Source organism: Dicentrarchus labrax, unplaced genomic scaffold, assembly GCF_905237075.1.
Source record: "Dicentrarchus labrax unplaced genomic scaffold, dlabrax2021, whole genome shotgun sequence".
Classification (NCBI taxonomy): Eukaryota; Metazoa; Chordata; class Actinopteri; family Moronidae; genus Dicentrarchus; species Dicentrarchus labrax.
The window spans coordinates 24,043,860-24,066,721 of record NW_026136713.1 but is presented as its reverse complement, the minus strand read 5'-3'; the positions used below and the strand labels follow the sequence as shown (position 1 = coordinate 24,066,721).

At 44.2% G+C, this 22,862-nt stretch overlaps 2 protein-coding genes across 3 annotated transcripts; both read right to left on the bottom strand.

Annotated features, from left to right (window-relative positions):
- Positions 1-9: 9 nt before the first annotated feature.
- On the bottom strand, positions 10-5,686 carry LOC127374585 (protein phosphatase 1 regulatory subunit 3C-B). Of its 2 annotated transcripts, XM_051420123.1 has the most exons (4): positions 5,476-5,686; positions 4,220-4,650; positions 3,682-3,773; positions 10-3,558 (listed from the first exon to the last, which is right to left on the bottom strand). In XM_051420123.1, the coding sequence occupies exons 1-4, from the start codon at positions 5,484-5,486 to the stop codon at positions 3,211-3,213; spliced, it is 882 nt and encodes a 293-aa protein (XP_051276083.1). In that variant the 5' UTR covers positions 5,487-5,686; the 3' UTR covers positions 10-3,210. The 2 variants fall into 2 exon arrangements, with proteins under 2 accessions (XP_051276083.1, XP_051276082.1); XM_051420122.1 differs by having other exon boundaries at positions 10-3,773; positions 5,476-5,685.
- A 2,370-nt stretch (positions 5,687-8,056) lies between these two features.
- LOC127374480 (rho GTPase-activating protein SYDE1) lies at positions 8,057-22,472 on the bottom strand. Its single transcript, XM_051419835.1, has 14 exons — positions 22,219-22,472; positions 16,741-17,021; positions 15,677-16,190; positions 15,246-15,587; positions 14,365-14,560; positions 13,467-13,630; positions 13,194-13,310; positions 13,002-13,090; positions 12,658-12,795; positions 12,431-12,557; positions 11,957-12,132; positions 11,534-11,801; positions 11,153-11,440; positions 8,057-10,930 (listed from the first exon to the last, which is right to left on the bottom strand). Exons 1-14 carry the CDS (start codon positions 22,301-22,303, stop codon positions 10,740-10,742), a joined length of 2,976 nt encoding a protein of 991 aa, XP_051275795.1. The 5' UTR covers positions 22,304-22,472; the 3' UTR covers positions 8,057-10,739.
- Between the last annotated feature and the right edge of the window lie 390 nt (positions 22,473-22,862).

The following is a 22,862-nucleotide window of genomic DNA, read 5'->3' as shown; positions in this document are numbered from 1 at the left end:
TGCATCAAGTTTAGGGAATAACACAGTTCATAATGTGCTTTATTGGTGCATATAGTAGTTAACTATAATGAACCGTTTAGCACAAGGTAAACCGCTGGGGATCCTGAGGGTCTGGGATCCTCCAGACCTTTCAGTACATGTAACATTAAAATCAGTCTTCTTTAGAGATTAGATTGAGGATGATTATTTTTAAATGTCATTGTTTCACATCGTTAAACTGAAGGAGGTCTGACACAGTTAGTGCAAGTAAGTCAGTAAGTCCAAATGGGACAGGGTCTGAATCAAGAGTCAGAGTCTAAGAGAGAGAAAGTTCTAAACCAGTCTGAGTCAAAACTCCGACAAAAAGACATCCAATTAAAAAGAAATACAAGTCAAAACTCCTCTAAGAGGCCAAGACAAGTCTGAGTCAGGACCCCTCTAAGAAAACTCCCACAACTCCAAGGCAACGTTCCCGAAGAGTCGAGTCCAAATCAAGTCCCAGAAACAATTCAGGTTCATAACCCCTTTAAGAGACAGAGTCAAGTCAAAATTCCCAAGACTCGAGTCCAAGTCCCAGAAAGAATAGAGTCAAAACTGCCACAAGTGAAGTCCTAGTCAAACAGATCAATCAGAGTCAAGTCATCCACAGGACCGAAGCAAGTCTGAGTCCTACGAGACAGAGACAAGACAGTTAAACTTGACTCCCAATAGATCCAGAAAAGAGTCAAAACACCCACAAGACAGACGATGACTGAGTCTGAACTTCCGCGAGACAGAGTCGGAATCAAATTTTTTGCATAGGTGTAAAGATGAATGTATGGTAGGTTTTCAGCCTGTGGTTTGGTCGTGATGAAATTAAAACCAGAAGTCTTCCCTCTAAATGTTGTTATTATTGCCCTGTAACACCATCAATTATGATTACAGTATTTTACACAACCTTTCAAAGCTAAAACATCGGTTGGTTTCCCACTAACAGCAGATGCTAGAGCTCAAAGGACAATATCAACTAAAGTGCAGGCTCTTTAAAAAAATACACTCTGAGACAAACCTCAGATATCAATCATGGCCTTGGATGTCACTTAACCTCAGATCTCGACCCTATAATCCCTCGAGTCCCCACAGAGCCAACTCGAGGACTCTGCAAAGTCTGTGGGTGCAGACATTTGTATTCAGCCCCGTTAGAGAATTGGCTGTTCTGGTACTGATACCACTAGCGGAAATACCGCCTAAAATGCGGTATGTGTGTCTGTGCACCGATCCGATACCTCGTACTTTATTAGCCCCGAAATGGGACCTTTTTTCCTAGGATTGTGAAGTCATGATGCACCCAACTCAAAGGCAGAGACAAGTCTGAGTCATAACCCCTCTAAGGGACAGTCGAGTCAGAGTCAGTCTCAGGGAGCCAGGCCATGACAATAAAAGCAATCATAGAGGCTTTTATATATATTTGAACACAATTGTATTGGATCTGTATTTGGTATCGGCCAATACGCAAAGTTCAGGTATCGGTAAGATAAAATTGGCATCGGAACATCTCTACTCAGGACCCAGACTGGGTCAGGATAGGTTTTTGGGTTAGGGTCTGGATGTTAAAGATCCTTGAACTGAATCAAAGATGAACTTTGCCTGAAAGTATTGAGGTTAAACACAGAAGCAGCATTCAATACTGTGTCAAAACCTTCACCCAGAGTCTGAAGAAAAGTTTTCATTTTTTAGTCCACAGCACAGATTTATAAAACTGGAATTTGTCTCGTCAAACCCTAAATGTTGGACTGGTTTCAGGCATCGTGAATCTGTTTAACACAGTGTTTCCGGCTGGTATTTTAGGGCTTAAAGCCATGCTGCTGGTATTCTCTGGCTGCTGTTTCAGGACTTGGACGCCCTGATGATCAGCTGTCATGGTGGAAAATGAAGGAGGTCTGGACTTGTTAATGAAGGAGGTCTGGAATGCAGGAAATGAAGAGAAACCTGCAGGAAAATAAATCCCAAAGACCTGAGGTACATTTGACATCCCTGGACCTGAATGTGTATAAATCCTCCTTCAGTCAACCATCCTCATGCTGTTCAGCTGTAAAAAACAACGCTTGGTCACTCGACAGGACAATATGAAGTCTTGCGTTGTTCAATTCATTGTTTGGATCCTTAAACCACCTAACTCCTGTGAAAAGCTTTTTATGAATGAAGCCTTGTGGATGTTTTTAATGTCTAAGGCCTTGAACCATATTCCCCCCCCAATGGATCTTTGGGAAAGAAAACACTTGTAATCCGTGTGAGACTTCTAAAGCCTTACAGGTCACCTTGTGGATCCTTGTGAGTCACAGAATCCTTTGCATGCTTTTAAAAAGCCCTCATGACTCCTGAATACTCATTGTCATACTTGCTTATTTAACAGACCCTCCAGGATTCTGCATGCGAGAGAAAGTGAAAATTGCTAAAACAGTCAACCTACATGCTAATGCTACATGCTAAAGATGGAAGTTGTGGCCGTTATCAATGTTGTGCACAAGAAACTAGAATGATTGGTCTTGCAGAAACGTTGTGGTGATTGGACAAAACTGCACACAGAATTCACAAGGATTTGTTGAATTTGCGTTAATTGTTGCAACTTCCTGGAGGGACTCATTTAAAAATGTGTATCTTGCAAATTCTTGAAGTGTTGGGATGCTTTTAAAAAGCAACTATAAATCCCTTTGTAATTTTTTGAAGATTTCCCATGAGGTCATCCACAGTATCCAGCTGAGTCGGGCCAATCGCGGCCAGGTGTCGGCACACCCAGATGTGTTCCGGCACAGGAGGACCAGATGTGAGTCAGGTCTGACTCTTGTAGGATAGTGGGATTTGTTTGTTGGGGTTCAAATCTTACAAGATGTGAGCAGAGAACCAGGCCAGTTCGGGCCCAGGGTCGGTCCCTGCAACCACTTGGGCCGATTCATTCATCACGAGTGTTGGGCCGAGACATTTTTACCACCTGACGTTGAACTGGCTGTTATCCTGAGTCCTTCCATACTCCGTCCAGACTCCATCCAGACGTTAACACTTTCACAAATACTCTAAATAACTCATAATAGGGCAGCTAAAGTGATTCAAGTGAGTAGTGTATTCTACCAATGTGTCTCCAGAGGATATAATGTGGCTTTCAGTGCTCCTGTGAGGGTCCTGTGAATCTCTTACATCTTGGGAACAAAATCACAGGGTAAGTGCAACATAACAAAAACATGTCCCGTGGTGGTTTCACCAGTAGGGGGCGCTGGTCTCAACACTACCCCAGCTCTGCCACTCAGGGAAGATCCCTGATGACGTCCTGGGACTTCCAAAGGGATCAAACTCCATCTCCTCCTTCTTCTCTCCACCGCGGTCTCTCTCCATCCCGACGGTACTCTCAGTGCTGCCGTCCATGACAGCCAGCCGGTAGTTGTTCCCATGGTTGTTGTCCCAGAAGGTGTGGTCCTGAGTCTGGTACTGAATACAGAACTCCACTGTGTTGGAGGGCCCGAGGACCTCCGGTACCAAGATAGAGAAGGAGAAAGTGTCGGTGTCAGGGCGCCCGTAGATGTTGTTCAGGAACAGACATGGAACATCCTGGAAAGAGTGCCACGAGTCAAAGGTGATCCGGACTGAAACTGACTTTTCAAAGGAGAGGTTTCGGACCTGAACAGTGCCTGAAAGCAGACGCTCCTGGAGAGAACAGGTTTCTAGACAAACCTGCTGGGCTTTGAGCCGGTTCCTCAGGTCCAGATAGTCTGAACCCGGCTGGATGAAGTCCAAAACCAGGCCTGGACCCCAATCTGGAGCTTCTGGAAGACAAACACAAGGGAATGGGGTTAGTTAACAGATTAGCAATTTCACCAACTAAATCATTAACAATATTCGATAGAGTTGTAGCAATTTGGCCAAAATTCGGTACACAGGCCTATAGAAAGTGATTCCAACCATATTGTTCTCCACTGTCACTGAAGTTGCAGTGAGGTTGTGCTATCAACTTGAGTTAGAACGATTTTTAAACCGATATATTTATAGTTAATGTGGACGAATCAAGTCATCCAGACTTTTACATTTAGCTTTTTTGTGACATTTATCAGACAACAATATTCAGTTTATTCCAAAATAAGAGAAACAGGAAAGGTGTGACACTGAGAGGCTGAACTGGAGAATAACTTATAATAAATCAAAATAAATCACTTGTTTAAGCTATAATAAACTTGCAGTGTATCAACGATCAGCTGTTCTTCAGCTCACTCACCTTCGCTGTCTCCCAGGTGCAGTCCTACTGTGGCGACCTCTATCTCCGTCAGGTGGAACTGCAGCTCGGCCAGCGGGTCCTCGGTCTCGTCAAAGACGTGGATGGCGGTGAGTGCGAGGCCCCGAGAGTCTGCAAACACCACGCTCTTCTTCTTCTTCTTTCTTCTCAGCCACCCCGGGGCGCCGCCACCGAGCTCCGTGCTCGCCGAGGTCGTGGTTGCCGTGGCGATGTTGCTACTGAAGGAGGACAGACAGGGTCGCAGCGGTTCACAGTGTTTCAACAGAGCGGCTGCCGATGAAGAACAGCGGTTGTCATAGTTACTGAGGAAGGAGCGCAGAGGAGGAGAGCTGGCCAGGCAGATCCTCATGGCCATGTCCACGGGCATGATGGGAGACGAACCCCCGGGGCGAGGGCTCAGGATGTGGAGGACCCTGGAGAGGGAACGGTACAGCAGGAAGACAAAAACTAAATTATTGATTAATAAATAATAACAAATAATGAAATAATGTCCCTGAGTATCTGAATGTTTCACCCTTTTGCATCCAGTTTATCAGTTGTTATTGTTTTTGATCAATATTTATTTAGTTTTTACACACTTTATAGTAATAAAGCCGTAGAGAGCAAAGATGGAGGATTTCACTATTGTTTACTCAACAACAAACAACAGTTCTGACAAATACAAAGTCTTTCATAGAACATATATTCTATTTATTGTGTCACATTCAAATTCTAAATAAATCATTATTATTATAAAGAGTCCAATGAAAAATGTGTTTTCAATTCAAATAAATTTTATTTGTATAGTGCCAATTAATAACAGAAGTTATCTCAGGACACTTTTAAATAGAGCAGGTTTAGACCGAACTCTAATGTTTTCTTAAATCTGTTTGAACTACAGTATTTCATTATAATGCTGGTTGTCACATTTTATCTTCACCAAAAGAAAGCATTTTGCAGCTTCTGCTATTTGCATATAGCATTTAGTCATACTGTGATTTCACTAATACTTTGATTAATTGTGGAGCCGTAAATCCATAATAAGTGTAAGTTTCCTCAATAAGAGAAAGGTTAGAAACCAGTGCAGAATATGAAACAGTTATATAGTGTCAGTATAATAATTCATTGTCCACAGTTTGATGCGCTGCACGCTTTATATTATTCTATATGATTTAGAACCTGGTCAGAGGTCAGTTAGAGACATGATGAAGAGTTGAAGCAGACCGGAAGCTGTGGCGCAGTTTCATACCGACTCTCACCTGCAGTTCATTGGAAAGTTTCACTCTCAGTAGAATCCACTAGAATCCGCCTCAGTGCGACCCGGACCCGGACAGCGAGCCCGACCCGGTTCTGGTTCCGTATTTTTAACTTTTACTTTTATTTTTCGGCCATTTTAACGAGCAGAACCCGCCGCTGCCCGTCCGCGCGCTCAGACACGCCCCCCGACAGACAGACAGACAGGGAGAGAGACAGACAGGGAGAGAGAGACAGACAGAGAGAGAGAGAGAGAGCAGCCAATCAGCGCTCTGCACCGTCAGCTGCTCGCTCTCTCAGCCAATCAGAGAGCAGCCAAAAAAAAAGACAGAGCGGCCAAGCAGTGACGTAACAGCTGGGCGGAGCCTGTCGTCCAGCTGAGTATTCTGGGAGTTTGCTGCCCTGAGGTCAGACTGACAGGCGGACAATGACCGGAAATACAAAACCACCAATATATGATATTAAAATAAAGTATTATTTTAATAATAATATATTTTATTAACTGAAAGACAAATGAGGATAAATAACAATAATAAAACAGATCAATAAATAATGAATCATCTATTTATTTACTCTACTGATGAACTCTTCCCTATTTTATATGTTTATGACTTATTAATCCATTTTAAATGTCTTCTGTTTTACAAGCAGTCTTGGGGAGCAACAGATTAAATGTTGTGTGTTATGTAATCAGGATACAAAGAAAGGTAACTGTAATCCATTACAGTTACAGAAAAAGATGTAATCAGATTACTGTTACATGTCGTGAAAATATGGATTATTAGCAGGATTACAATTTAAAAATACATCAGTTTTTGTTTAAAAATATAGCGCGCAGAGGTCACATCGATGATGAATCTTTCCATTTTCTTCATAAACATAGATCAATACCACTTACTGATAATTGTTTTCTCTCGTCTTTATTTGCATTTATTTGGTGTTGAGGTATTCCAAAAGTAACAGAAAGTAATCAAGTTAATTTAATATTGTGATACCTGGATCAGGTCACTGACTACATTTTTAACAGGTAATTATTATTTTTTAACCCTCCCGACCGTGTAATCTCGTAGCATAAAGGGAACTATAGCTACATGTCATTATACCACCCTGTTGTAAATGTAAATAAAATAACCTTGAATAATACTAATAGTATAACGGTGGAAAAAATATATTAATAATATAGAGTAAGATAAATAATAAGAGTGTAGTTAAATAAAAACTATACATTATAGATTAATAACCATCCTGACACTGAAGCAGCTCATCAAAATAAAAGCATTGTAATGTGGCATACAGTCCCACAGCAGCAGCTAAAGGGAAGACTGTGAGTCCTAACAGACGACACTGAGGGCACAGAGACTCTGATCTTTACCAGCAGCACAGTGTCCTTATAAGGTGCTGAAAGTCTCTCTGAGGTTTATTAAAGGAATGAATTCATCAGTGTTTATAGTTTATGTTTTTATAACATTTTAATCATTCTTGTTGTTGGTGACGTATTTCAGTCTGTGAACAGGAATGCACAAACTAAATATCTCATATAATCCCTCCAGTCATTACCATGTATCACCCTGTATGGAGGACCATATGTGCCAAAAGTAAAACTGAAAGAATAATGTGAGATTCTATCAGCAGAGAGTGAACGGGTTGATATGATTGGTTGAAATTAGTTAGTTCATGCTAACATTAGCGTGTGTAATGTTTTTTTACAGAAAAAAAAATTATTGGATTTTGATATAAAATACAAATAAATGTTTTTGTAATTGTTTTGACACACAGTGCTAATTAGGGGTACAATATGACTTGAGGTGTGATATTAAAGGGACATTGTGTAGGAATTTCTCCCATCTAGTGGTGAAATTGTATTTTGCATTCAAACGAATAGTGCTCTCTAGTGCCTCGCGTTTTCGAATGCGTATTGTAACTACGGTAGCCGTTATGTACCAAGAAGCCTACCTGTGGAGGAGAAAGCAGGCAACTTCAGCGTCCCTTTGAAAGTCTTTCTCCTTCATTAGCTCTTTCCACCTGGGAAAAGCTACCCTGATGTTTACCCTCGTTTTTTGAATTCGCCGGTCACGTTGCCTTTTTAATTCCCTTTTCGCTTTGTTGGCGACGAGGATTCCTTCTCCTGTGGCTCGGCATAAGTATGATCCTCCATTATGAACTAAAGTGCAGTGCAGACTTTCAAATGTGCCTCTCACTGATCTCCTTCTCCGTTATAGCTGGTTTCAGTCACGTGACGCTGGCTCTGAACGAGAACGCGTTGTGGATTAGTTAGACAGGTAGGCTAGTGCTTTATGTTCCTCTCGGCGATTGTAGATTTTTTCAAAATGGTGGAACGACATGGAAGCCTCCATGGACTTGCCCGTCCAATGTATATACAGATAAGAAATTCTTCGCTTACGAGGATAAGTCAGATCATTGGCAGAGGTAATTTTACACCAATGAGGACACATTTATGAATGAAGACATTGATTTTAGCTAATAAAATACTTAAAACACTACACAATGTCCCTTTAAATGTTTAAATGGTATATTTACATTGTTGTTGCCCTGCCAGTAACAATAAGAGCCCAGTCATTCAGTGAGTAACAACAATAATAATAATGTGTTTAATAGTTGGTCAGGTTAATAAGACAGGCTGCTGTGGTCGGTTCCAACAGGAACTGTGCTTCAACACTTTGGTTACATCATCTGCATAGAAACATCGTCATCATCAATAAAAAACATAAGTGCTTACTGAAGTTGTGCAAAACAAAGTAATACTGTCAGAAAACAACAAACAGAACAGATTAATCAATAACACTGAATATGGCATCAATTCCTTCTGTGGCTTCACAAACTCATCACAGTGAGAAACTCTGTACCGTCAAAATACTGAAGACAGCTCGCATCGCTCTGCTGCTCAACCCGCCCACAGAGACCATCTGATCGGCTGTGTTAGGAACTGGGACACCTGTGAGGTACGTAACGAGCCGCTAACAGCGAGCTAAAGAGCATTACAGACACTTCCTAAGTTAAGAGTCTAAGTGAGCTGAATGACTCTGTAACAAACCTAAAGACGGAGGAGTTAGAGGAAACATCTGCAGGGATACTGGAGATATAAGAGAGGGAGAACTTCTACCTGTTAGCATTTTGTTGGCAATAAAAGAGCAGCCTAACTGATTAACAGCTAGCATTAGTTGGTGGAACAGTGAAACCTAACCCACAAATTTCCACAGGGCACGTATTTATGCCGTCACGTGTGTGGCGAGCTTTGGCTCTGTGGACACCCATCTTCAAACCCCACTGAGAGCGTTTCAGAGCATCTTCCTGTCCGATGGTGTTTACTTGTATTACTTAATCCTTAAAAAGAAAACAAATCTCCTCTGACTGACTGACTCCCTGTTACAGTGTTGATGTAGCGTGAAATTCTGAATCTTCGGGGTCATTTTACTTAAACTGACTAGATTCTCTATGGCATTTCTGTGTCCGACTTTCTGTCAGTGTCATCTGCTGTGAGCTGCTTGATGCGAGTGAATCGCAGTTTCCGTCAAAAATAGTCACCAAATTACATGGAATTGGAATTACGAGCATCATCTAGAACCAGCGCGATCAGCTCCGGTGGGATTTGGGGGTCAATCTGGTTCAAGTCTTATTACCATGTTTACAGCTAGGATGGGATCTACAAGGAAGTTCCTGTAATACGACCGCACAGCTTCTCACAGGCCTTTTCCACCAACAGGGAACCGGCTCTGTTCCAGGTCGCACGCCTAGTTTGCATTGTTCGGAGGATTTTCACCAAAAATAAATCAGATCGGAACCAAAATATATCAGGTTTTCTTTGGCAACCAAAGCGTTATATTCTACAGGTTGTCCCCAAAAAACTGGTGGAAATGCTGGTTTGCTAGAGAGAGTCAAGGTTACAATACTAAACGGAACCGGTGTTTGATATTTTTGTGAATGTGGATGTCCAAATCAACTCACGGTTGGAGGTCAGAGGTCACACAGGTGTGTCTTATGTGATAGAAAAAGCAGGTTGAGGTTCTGAAAGGGAACAGCTGAGAGCAGCAGAGCGATGAGGTCTGCAGTTTGTTTCAACAATTATGGCTTCAGCAGTGCAAACAGCCCTGATACGGTCCAACAGGATCCAGCAGGATCTGACCCTGATACCCAGTTCAGTTCTGTGACTTCAGAGGGTCTTCATCAGCAGAACGTCTGTACATCGATACTGAAGAGGTTCTTCTTCCTGTCGTCCCTCCACATTAACACTGAAGCTGCGTCTAACTTTGGATCAGACAAATAAATTAGATATTTTATTTTTGGCACAGCTCGTCCTCCACGATGACGGCAGGAAACATCTCGTTCAGCTCGACAATTTAATCCAGCGAGCAACAACGTGCTGTAGGAAGTGCATCCTCCGATTACGACGTCCAAATCTCATGTTAGACATAATAACAAGTTTCCCATAAATATGTGATTTCATATGCAATCCTACGGTGGGCCAGAGGTGTCGATCGAACTGCAGAAGTCGAAAGTGAGCTACAGCGGTTACTGTGTCATATTACTGAGCTGGAATGATGTAGACACTTGGTCCAATAACAGGAAACGATGAGGTTCATGAGCCCAGTCGGCCAGATGGTCCTCCTGAACCGTTGGTTCGATTGCTACCGAACCTTCTGCGGATCATCATCAGCTGAAGCTGATCAATAGTTGCTTAAAGCTTATTGATTTCTTATTTAGTTTACAACATATTGACCAATGAACTTCATATTATTGTTTTTATTATTATTATTGTGTGTTATTGAATGCCATAAACAATAAATAAATGATAAGGTAATGCGAAGGAACCTGCCTCACTCCCGGCTTTTGCATTCGTTTTGTGGCTTTTGCAGTTCGTATGACGTCTCTGGGCCACCGTACAACTCTCATATTTATGGGATTTCAGCTTTTTATTGTGAGAGAAAATTGTAATGCTGAAAAATCTGAAGGTTTTCTCAAGATTTGGTGTCCTGAAAAAGTCTCTGAAAAAGTCTCTGTAACGATCAGAGGAAGCTGTGAGGAGGTCAGAGGTCAAAGTAACAGCTGGTTGGAGGTCAGTTGTCCAAAAACTTTATTTATAATTAATTTTTTCTGAAGTAAAGTTTTTTAACTTAATTGAGGTCAAATTAAATTCAGATTTACAGACTGTGATTTAACGTGTCAGACTTCTGACCACTCCTCCTCCTCCTCCTCCTCCTCCTCCTCTTCTTCTTCCTCTTCCTCTCCTCCTCCTCCTCCTCCTCCTCCTCCTCTACAGACAGATGTTGATCTGTTTGGCCAGCTCTCGGTCCAAGTCGTGGATCAGAGTATCAAAGTCCTTCAGACTGAGTCGACAGTTAAATGGAGCATCAAAATCCATAAACTCGTCCACGTACAGACCTCCTCCTCCTCCTCCGGACGACCACGCCTCCTTCTTCTCCTCCTCCTCTTCATCCCCGCTGCCTGAAACAGCAACAAGGAGGAGTGAGAGTGACAACAACAGGGATCACTACAGCTAAACTTCAGAATCATAATTATTTTCAAATGTGAACTAGCTATTAGCATGGAACATGAACGTGTTAGCATTCAGGTAGCATGGTGTAGCAGCAACCTTTAATATCTATGTTAGCACAATGTACAGCTGAGGTTCACTCAGTGGTTTTAGAGGTAAAAGTTCCTGCTCACCTCCGTCACTCTCACTTCCTGCCACCTCGTCGTAATCGGCCTCCTGTCCGGACAGAAGATCTCGCCCACAGATGCTCCAGTCTCCGGCGTACCGATTGATGGGTGGCGGACTATCCAGCCGGGCGAGACCGCCACGACCCCGACGTGACACCACCACGTCCTCCGGGTTCTGGGGCAGAGCCAATCGCAGTGCGGGATGCCGCTGCAGCTGCTGACCCAGGGGCTTAGGGGTAAGGGCGGTGGGGGGAGGTGAGGTGATGTCATCTGCTGGGACTCGATGTGTCGGCACTGAGGAAGAACATATTAACATCAAAATAAGATGCTGATCAAAGTTTCCATGGCAACACTAGAGTATAAAAGTGGGCGGAGCCTGTGTCTCACCTGGCCACAGCTGAAGCAGGTAGTGTAGCGCCTCGATGTGTCGTTTGAAATCCACCGCGCTCGCTATCTCTTCGCCATGACCTAACCCCTTCCCTCCTCCTCTTCCTCCCCTTCCTCCTCCTCCTCCTCCTCCCGCCCTCCACGCCTCCTGGGTCGGGGTGAGGAGCACCGGGCCGAAGCAGACGGCGAGGTTCTGGTGCGTCATCCTGTTGAACGGGCTGAAGGACGCCACCAAGCTGAGGTGGTCCAGCAAGAGAGACAGGGTGGCCTGAAGAGACAGACAGACAGAGAATGTGAACAACCTTTTTATAACCTGTTGATTACCCACAATGCAACTGGACCACCAACAGTTGACCCATCCTAAGCTCCTAGTACAGTAGTAGTAGGGTAGTAGTACTACAGTGTAGTAGGACTGTCTGTTACCCTCTCTGGAGGCGGGAGGCAGGACAGCAGCTCCACGGTGCTCTGGGCCAGCTGAGGGTCAGGGGTCGCGGGCGGTGCAGGTGGGGGTCGCAGGGTCATGGCCTCCCTGACGACCTGATAGAGAGTCCTGGTGATGAGCTGAGACGGCAGCTCCCGCAGGTAGTCCTTCAGTATACCTGAGAGACACAACAAGGAACGAGTCAACGAGTCGTTGGGTTGATTCAGAGACATTAGGGTCGACTCACTGAGAATGAGCTGTCAATCACAAGGTAGCCCCGCCCTAAAGCATACCCTGCTTTATGGTCTGTTTTACTCTAAATGGGACCATCAGTTACTAAATGAACATCATGCTGTATGGAAGAAGACTGAAACTAGAGACTGAGACCAGAAACTCATCAGGAAACTGTTTACTGAGCTCAATAATCAAGTAGTGCAAGTCTCCAGGTCTTCAGGTCTCCAGGTGTATTTACTGACCTGTAATGACGTTGATGTCGGGGTAGAGGTCCTCACTGAGGCAGACAGCTGAGCTGTTCCTCTCAAACCAATCCCTGAGCTCCTTCTTCACTGCAGCCGAACCACAAAGTCTGTACAGACCCACCACCTGACAGACAGACAGACAGACAGACAGACAAACAGGCAGGCACCTTTACTATCTTCTGTCAGAGAAAACAACTGATTTATAGCTGTAAATCGATGGATACCTTCAGTCCTCGTCGCTCTATCTCTGCCACACATTTCTGGATCAGCAGAGGGATCGGGGACGAAGATCCTTCCTTCTCCACCAGGTGGTGCAGTTCAACCCCAAACACATTAGCAGGTACTGATGTGTCACAGCTGGGCTGCAGGGAGGAAACCATTAGCATTAATAGCATTAGTATTAATAGCATAATCACAGTGTATAAATTATCAACAGCAACTGGATGCTGACTGCAATTCATTGAACAGACACTGGTGGCGCTGTTAACTACTGAAAGTCACTGTTCAGCAGTATTAGCAATATTAGCAATATTAGCAGAAATGCAGTATTAGCTGTATCACTGTGTACCTGTGTGTCCCATTTTTCTTGCAGTGACAGTTTGACATAAAGAAGACCTCGGGGTTCCAGCTTCACACAGAGCTGCTGACTTCGACTCCCTGAGACAGAGAACAATAACATTTGAGCCTCGTCGTGTCCAGAATATCTGTAATATATTATTTATACAATAAAGTACAGTAAAGGGTGTACTGGTCAGTGAACCTTTAAAAAGTGGAGGGATGGAGACTCCACCCAGACAGCAGACTCTGTTTCGGGTTGGACCACCTGAAGTCTGACCCTGATCCGTCCCTGGTTTAGACCCTCCAGGTTGTGGGTTGGCTGCAGACACACAAACAGAGAGAACGTTTCTCATCTGACAAAATCTTGTCTGGTGGAAACTTTCCAACATTTGCTAATAAAGTCAGTGGTGGAAGGGTTAGGGTTAGTACTGGCTGGTTGTAGTGATAACAGTAATAATAATACTAATAATAGTACCTGGTGTTAACACCACTATGCGGAGCTGCCGAGCCCTTTCCAGCTCCAGGTGGAAGGCATGGTTTAAAGAGAGGGCAGAGCCTCGCAGGCTCAGGAGGGCGGTCCTCGCTCTCGTCACCCCGTCAATCTGGATGGCGAGGAAGACCTCCTTACTGCCCTCTGACCTGAGAGGAGAGACATCCACACAGACAGGAACAGAGTTTAGTAGTGAAACAAAACTTCTTTCCTGGAGAGGTTGTGTCTGGATCTGGTCCAAGTCCTGAAACTGTTTAAGTGAGGGAGGGACTTGTCCCAGTAGCTAATAGTGCTGTGTGCTACGTCCCCCCAGTCCAGCAGCTGTAGTGGATCCAGTAGACACTGCTGGGAGCTCCCAGTGAACAGCAGGTCCAGACCGGGACTGAATGCAGCATCTGATACTAATGGAGGACAGTTTGACTGCAAGGAATAAATGACTGAGGTGGTTTTATTACTGGTTTTGGCTCCTGCCGCCCCGGGGCTAAAAACAAGCTAACGGCATCTCATATTACTATTAGCAACAGTTAGCTTCTTTTAACACCAAATCCATCTGGAAACTCCATAAATCACCTCGGTACCGCTGTCTGTCTCAGAGGTTGTGTTCACTGGGAGGCTGCTGAGCCCCGTTCAGTTGCAGAGCAGCTGGAGGACTCAGACTATATTCTCTTCATAAAATATGATGTCATGATATTATTAGTTTAAGTACTATTTTATTTCTAACAGCAGCTCTGTGTGTACAGCTGCAGTTCCTCTATCGTCCACTAGCTGCTGCTGTGATCAAGCTCTAACTGTATTGAAGAGAATTAGAAAATCCTTTATCAGCCAGTGTTAGCTTGTATTAGCTGCTGTTAGCTGGTTCCAGGTGTTGATGGTGTGTTCGTACCTGCTGGTCTTCATCTCCTCCAGGCCCAGCAGGTGGACCGTCAGTAAGCCCGTCACCCGCTGGCTGCAGCGCTGCAGATCGGAGCCCACGTACAGTCGGAAAGAATTGACGTCGCACGCCGTTTCGTGGGAAGTCGGAAGGGGAGGAGCCTGTTGCCGTGGCAGCAGCTCAGGGGAGTCCCCATCACTAAGATAACCTGAAAGGAAAATATTTCTACATTTCACTGATGGAGTCAGACTGAAGCAGGTTCCTCCAGAGGATGAAAACAGCCACAGACTAATAGAAAGCTGTGGAAGGTGTTTAGAATCAGATCATTCCTGACTCACTGAAATCTGCTGATACTGAGACCAGCTGCTGAGTACACACAGCCAAGGACATGTAAGTTAATAAAAGCAGTCCAATTTAGGCTTTCTTGGTCCTCATGTGTTTGAATAGTCCCTGTCTTTAGCCATTAACAGCATATAATAAGTGGACAGTTTGTTAAACTTGCATTCTTTCAAACAGCCAGCAGGGGGCAGCTCCACTCTGATAGTATTGAGTCTTATGGAGAAGTTGATGAATGAGCTCAGTGAACAGTTTCCTGATGAGTTTCTGGTCTCAGTCTTTAGTTTCAGTCTTCCATACAGCATGATGTTTATTTAGTAAATTGAACGCTATTGTTTCCAAATATAGCTGATACAGTTATTAATACAGTTATTGATACAGTTTGATCTGTATTAATAACTGGGAATGTTAGTTCAGTTTTTACACTGACCTCTGACTTAAATTAACTGTTTGGTTGTGGACATTTAAGGACTTTAGCTTCGGGTTTGGAAACAGTGATTAACATTTTATGGGCCACAAACCAAACAGTTGCAGCTCCGCTGTTATAAACGGTTTACCTCCTTTGCTGGCAGAGCGTCCTCTCGATGATCGTCGCAGTGGTCTGGCTGGAGGGGCAGAGCTATCCAGGTGATATCTGCTGATCACATTCTGGTTGGACAAGGCTGACGATGTTGTTGCATTCTTACTGGTCGACTCGTCCCCGCCCCCTCTGCTGTCGTTTCCCTGGCGTTGGGCACGAGAGGAGGAGCGAAGGCTGAGTTTACGGCGCAACTCGGGAAGTTTCTTCATCTTTAGGGAGAGTTTCCTCACTGTTCCAGGTGATTTCAGCCTGTCAATCACACTGCCGGACACACCCCCTTTCTTTTGGGAGGCGGGGCTAGAGTCTGACAGAGGGTAGTCTGAGGGAGACACAAACACTGAACACTTGTTTTCCTGTAACAAAGAATGAACACAAAGTCAAAGGATCGTAGGTGCAGTCAGGTCTTACCTGTGTGTTCTGTTGCAATGTCATCAGTATGGTGGCTGACACTTGGATTGGCACCCTCTAGTGGAAAGTCACTGCTACGACTCTCTGCTGACCCGACCCACTCTCCTCCCAGCTCGGCTCTGGAATCTCCCGTCCTCTTTGTTGCACCTCCTTCCTCCCTCTCATCCCTCCTCCTCCATATGTCCTCCTCCCTGCGTGGACCTCCTGCGTCCTCCTCCTCAGGAATAGGGTTGTACCAGATGTTGCTGCTGCTCTCCTCCTGCAGCCCAAAGGCCTCGTCTGAAGCCTGGGTTTTTCCTGAAGACAGCACCCAGGCTCGGCTGCTGCGATCCAGGCTTTGCAGATAGGCCCGCTGGCCAGACTTGGCGCTGACGGAGGTGGCGGCCACATCAGGAGTGCTCCCTGTTGGCTGCGGGGCTTCCTGGTGGACTGTCGTAGAACTGACAGGAGCACAGGGGGTGCTGGTCATATCCAAGGCCAGACTGATGCACATCCGGTCGCTGCACTTCTCTGTCTGTTAGCAGGACAAGAAGTGGGGGTCAAAGTACTTTAAGGTACTTTAAGTAGAAGGAAAGACTAAGGTATGAACACAAAGGTTGAGTCTATCTACCAATAGGGAAACAAGAAAAGGTCAAACTACCAAGAGCAAGACAAGAAAGAGGGGTCAGACTACTAGAGACACATCAAGAAGGAGGGATTGAACTACCAGAAATGCATCTAGAAGGAAAGGTCAAACAACGGACCAGCAGGAGGGGTCCGACTGCTCGCTGCAAAACAAGAAGAGGTCAAACTACCAATAGTAGGACAAAAAAGACTTGTCAAGCTACAAGGGGGACAAAGAGAAGGAAGAATTGAACTACCAGCAGCAGATCTAGAAAGAAGGGTCAAACTACGAACCAGGAGGAGGGGTCCAACTACCAGGAGAAAGACAAGAAGACAAAACAAACCCTAAAGGAGTTGGATTAGGACAAAGAATGAAGAAACAAAGAACGTACCAAGAGGAAGGGTACATGAAGTAAACACACTCATTATGTTCTCTCATTAACCTGCCAACCATCTTGTACCTTATCCTGTGCTAGCCTCTGACTCCAGGCCTGCCCAGATGCATCCTGGGATATCCCTGATGGTCGCTCCCGGTCAGAGGTTCTTGGGGCGGAGCTTGAGTGCAGGGCGGTGGGCGGAGCCACAGAGCCCTGCCGTGCCCACGACTGTTTCTTGGCAACTGTGATGTGGTTGTGTGGGGTCGAGGCGGGATCAGGGTCTGTCGGAGTTCTTGTGGTCATCATCGATGGTGATGATGGTGAGGAAGACGACTGGAGGACAGTGTCAGGCTTTACTGGAACATCTGCAGGAAACACACACAGCTGTTATTAGCATTCTGGTGGTTGGATTAAAGCCTCCGTTTGGTGCTGAGAAATCTGAGCAGGAATTCAGTGGTGAGTTAGTTTGTGGTTCTTTGTTTCTGTCTCACTCTTTTGGTTTCTCTGTTTGTTAAAGACCAAAGGGTTAAATTGTTGGTGACCTTTGTGAATCATATGAGTTCATGAGTTTTTTAGTCAAAACAAACACTTTGGAACAGATAACCAAACTGCTACCAACCAGGTTGGCAATTTACATTCACTGAGCCAGCAGTCTGGGAACAAGACCAACCTGTGAGCTCATGGTTTATTTGCCCTGGCAGATGAGATTTCCACCAGTCCTGGTTTCAGTCGGGCCAATCACAACCATTTATCTAATATGGGGCAGGTTTGATATGATGACAGTACAGGAGGAGAGCAAAATGTTATTGGCTGTTGAGCAGAGCCTGAATTTGACCAAAAAAGGACCAGTACCTTAATTCTTTTGCAGTTTCTAATCCATTTCAACAAGGACATTTTCAGTGCTGTTTTTCTTGCGTTAAGCTAGCTGTATGTTTACAAAGAGAACCTCACCAGCATTGCTGTACACAGGGTTTTAGAATTACTAAGGTCCAAACACTGAACATGCTCGGGGGGTATTTGGGGCATCAAAGCTACAAAATAGATGTTATTTTAAGACAGTTATTTCACAACTTTTATCGTATACCTGTTTGGAAAAATACTGGTGAGCTCAATGCTGGCTATGGCCACCAGAGGTGGTAAGGGCACACTGGTTGAGTACTGGCCCATGTCAGGTACTGCTGTTGAGGCATTGGTTGCAGGTCTATCCAACTGGAACCTCAGTCAACTTCCTCCTTTCCTGTACTAGATATGCTATGTGCTAGGCTAATTTATGTCTCTTCTATGCCATCAGGAAGAGGACTCTGTGTCCGAACGAGCAGTAAATATACCAACACTTTAATTCTTATTTTCTTTTTAAGCCGTCCAAAATCAGTTTTGAAATCACAGTAAAATGTCTCTTTAATGTTTTCATGTTGGTTTTGTGATGTTTTTTAAGTGAAGTAATAGACTAGCACTGTGCCCAGGACAAAGTTCCCCTCAGTGACAATAAAGTTTGCTCTTCTCTACATCTTAACTTAACAAAACATTTGCTATCAGATATAACTAGCTAGCTAACTATTAATGTAGATTAGTTAGCTAGTAATTAGCTAACTTAAGATGTGACTATTTGTATTGTTTTTATCTTTTAACCACCAATCAGCAAGAGAACTCACCACCAGTTTAGCACATAAACATCCGTCATGCTCATTATTGGTCATTATTGATCTTCCATAATCACATCAGCTGTTTCTGCTGAAACAAACTGGAAAGTTTAAAGCAGCACTTCATCAATTATAACCACAGATTTTCTCTGTCACATCCTGAACATCTGGATTTGTGTCTTCCAGCTCTGTACTTCCTGTGTGTGATCCTCGTGACACACAGTATGCAGACGATCTGACTGAGCTGCATGAAAGAATCCTTCTGTGTGTGAGTTTGAATCTGAACTCTACAAACCACGGTTGTCCTCAGCTCTAACCTATCTAATCTAATCTTAGGGAATCCTGCCCTCTGATTGGCTCTCTGTTATAACCAATCATAGCTCAGATCAACAGTTTCCCCTCTCTCACAATCAGAGCTTACAGGTATATTAACTTGCAGGTTACCATAGCAACAGATGCTCCTACATCTCTGAGGACCTCTACAACTTCATCAAAGATCTCTACAGTCTTTGTGATCCTATGTAAGCTGAAGAACCTCAGAGACCTCTTCCGGGTCCTCCTCAAGGACCCATGAAACCTCCTCAAGGACCTCCTCAAGGACCCATGAAACCTCTGAAAGGACTGTGAAGTGACGTATGGCTCATGCAGGGAACTACAGTGATTGGTTGAATTTGTGTTAATTGTTGCGATCACAACTGATGTGTACGTATGGGGTTCCTCTGGGTTCTACTCGTGGTCCTTTATATTTTACATTTAGATATGAATATTTAGGCAAATGATCTAAAAACAGCCAAAACAATCATTTAAAATAATTCACATATTAATGTGGTGAACTTTGGTTTGAAGTTTAGAAAATGAAAACTATCTGATTAGTTATTGATGCTAACATGTTAGCAACCAGCTGGCTACTTCCACAGACAGTCTCAATATTTTTTTTTGGCAGCTTTTTTTTTTTTTTTTTTTTAAAGTGTTTTTAGGCATTTTATTGCAACAAATATGTGTGAATAACGGAAAATTGTTATTTTAATATGAGTTTTTATATATACTTTTATTATTAAAATTTAAGATTGCTCTGTTTAGAAGATTGCATGGTGAGTTTGGGATGTGTGGCTGTAAGTGTTGTGCAGGAAACTACAATAATTGGTCGAATGTGGTGAAATGTTGTGGTGAATAATTGGTGCGTTTGGGGGCAGCAGAGACACCTGAAAGCATCAATCAGGGAAGAGAAGTTTGTTAGGGAGAGAAGTTCCACAGACTGTTGTAGGAGGGAAACACGTGCAGCTGCTAAATGCTCCACTGTGTTAGCGGCTGCTCTCACTGCGGACACGACCAGACAGGAAGTGATACTCTCCAGAGGTCGGCCTCCACTTCCTGTCATCTGAATGGAGCCAAAGAGGAGCTGATAGAGGGCCGAGTGTGTGAGAGAGAGCTAATATTAAACCATCTGTTGTACGTTTACAGGAGCCTGAGAAATGCTGATCAGTGAGAAAGCAGGAGGCGGGAAGAGGGAGGGGGGGGAGGGGTATGGGGGGAGGGAGGAGGAGGAGGAGGAGGAGGAGGGTGAATAAACAGCTGTGACTGTAGATGTCAATGAACTCTGTGTGTTTAATACTAAACACACTGCTGTCTATTCACTATTCATAAGTCTTAAAGTACACACACACACACACACACACACACACACACACACACAGTTTATTTATTATAAAGGAAAATCTCGATACAGTACACAGAGTACTGTGTACTGTAAACAATATCCCTGTTTATAGTAAACAATGTAAACAATGTAAACAACAGTGTACAGTATTCTGTATTGTACATAATGTACATTTAAACAGTGTGTGTGTGTGTGTGTGAGTGTGTGTGTGTGTGTCTGTGTGTGTGTGTGTTTGTGTGTGTGTGTGAGTGTGTGTGTGTGTGTGTGTGTGTGTGTGTGTGTGTGTGTGTGTGTGTGTGTGTGTGTGTGTGTGTGTGTGTGTGTGTGTGTGTGTGTGTGTGTGTGTCTGTGTGTGTGTGTGTGAGTGTGTGTGTGTGTGTGTGTGTGTGTGTGTGTTTGTGTGTGTGTGTGTGTGTTTGTGTGTGTGTGAGTGTGTGTGTGTGTGTGTGTGTGTGTGTGTGTGTGTTTTCTATCTAAAATCTTCACTCAGTCAGAGGTAAACAGGAAGTAACACACACACACACACACACAGTGTAATGACAGGAAGTGGTCATGTGACCCAGTTTGTCTGCAGGAAGTTGAACATTAAACAGTGTGTGTGTGTGATTACAGTCGGAGAGGTTTCTGATCTCAGTGCAGAGACTGACGGTCCATACGTCTGCACAGGATCAATAATCCATCAATTCAGCTTCACTGTTAGCCTAGCTTAGCACAAAGACTGGAAGCAGAGGGAAACTGTTAGCCTAGCAGAGATGTGAACCTGCAGTGACCTCACAGATGACCTCACAGCTCTGTCAGCGGCTGATTGGCTGTTGACTCTCTGACTGTTGACCCTGAAGTTCTGATCCATAAAGTAAACTATTGATAATCGTCAGTAATAATAAATTAAGTTACTAATGTTCAACCTTTTTACTGGAAACAATAAAAGCTCTAACCAATGTGACAGGGTTGATTCCAACGTTTACGTCTGCAGACGATCAATAATCAATCAGATATCAATACAGTTAGCTTAGCATAGCACAAAGACTGGGAGGAGTGGGAAACTGTTATAAAGCTGAGCCTACTGGTAGCATGTTAGCATGGCTTTACAATGTCCTGCAGTCAGAGGTCAGATTATATAACAACAGACTTTACAAAACACAGAGCTCAGATAACTGTCTCTCTCTCTGCCTGCCTGTCTGTCTCTCTCTGTGTCTCTCTCTCTGTCTGTCTCTCTCTCTCTCTCTCTCTCTCTCTCTCTGTCTCTCTCTCTCTGTCTGTCTCTCTCTCTCTCTCTCTCTCTGTCTGTCTGTCTCTCTCTCTCTCTCTCTCTCTGTCTCTCTCTCTGTCTCTCTCTCTCTCTCTGTCTCTCTCTCTCTCTCTGTCTCTCTCTCTCTCTCTCTCTCTCTCTCTCTCTCTCTCTCTCTCTCTCTCTGTCTCTCTCTCTCTCTCTCTCTCTCTCTCTCTCTCTCTCTCTGTCTCTCTCTCTGTTCCTCTCTCTCTCTATCTCTCTCTCTCTCTGTCTCTCTCTCTCTGTCTCTCTCTCTGTTCCTCTCTCTCTATCTCTCTCTCTCTCTGTCTCTCTCTCTCTCTGTCTCTCTCTCTCTCTACCTCTCTCTTGGAATTAAAATAATAATAATAACAATAAAGGAAAACAATATTTACAATAAATGAATTATAATCTCTACTGTTGGTAATACTGTAACTATGATTGACTCAATCCCAATCACAGTCACAATCAATCAATCTCAGTCAATAAGTAATTAATTACAATCAATCAATCAATCAATCAGTTTGTGTCAACTACAAATGTCATTAAAACAGTAGTAAAGTAACTACAGTTAAAACAAGTAGTCTATTGTCAATATAACAGTAATTACAAAGAAGAAGAAAAAAAATAAAATGAAAGAAAGTTAGGAAATCGCTGTCTCTCTGTCTCTCTCTCTCTCTCTCTCCCCTTGTCTCTCTCTCTGTCTCTCTCTCTCTCTCTCTCTCCCCTTGTCTCTCTCTCTCTCTCTCTCTCTCTCTCTCTCTCTCTCTCTCTCTCCTTGTCTCTCTCTGTCTCTCTCTCTCTCCTTGTCTCTCTCTGTCTCTCTCCCTCTGTCTCTCTGTCTCTCTCTCTGTCTCTCTCTCTGTGTCTCTGTGTCTCTCCCTCTGTCTCTCTCTCTCTATGTCTGTCTGTCTGTCTCTCTCTCTGTTGTCTGTCAGCAGCAGGGACATTGACCAGAGGACCGTGAGCAGGAGACAGTTGCTGTGATTGTGATGTGTCTGTCTGCAGCTGCTCACCGCTCAGTTTGGGGTCTGTCTTCCTGCGGGATCTGTCTCTGCCCCTCAGCCTGGAGAAGGTCCTCTTCAGCAGGGGCTCAGCCATGGCGGACCCCCTCCTCGGTCCTCCTCCTCGGTCCTCCTCGGTCCTCCTGCAGAGGAGTAGAGTCCAGCAGGAGACGAGAGGAGTCAGCGCTCCTTCATCGTGTTCAGCTCAGAGTTTTCAGCCATGACTCCTCGCTCGCTGAGAGCTGCAGAACAGGAAATGAATTCCACACATTCTTTCCCAACTCCCCCTCTCCTCCTCCTCCTCCTCCTCCTGCTCCTCCTCCTGTTCCTCCTCCCACTCTCCTCCCTCCACAGAAAGGAGGAGGGCTCATGGGAAATGTAGTCCCGAGGCTCCAAAAACTAAAAGTTGTAGTTGTTTTCTTTCTGTCTCTCATTACTCTTTAATAAGAATGAACCCATGAATCACTCTGACTGCTTTAACAGCGCCACCAGTGGACAACAAACAACAACAAACAACAACAATGAAATAAAAAGTATTTTACAGCTTTAAACGGTTAGAGGCAGGAAGTGGGCGTGGTCTTTACAGAGCAAACAGCTGCGACTGTATGAAGAAAATAAAGCAGTTCATATTAAAAAAGAATAATATTAAGAAATAA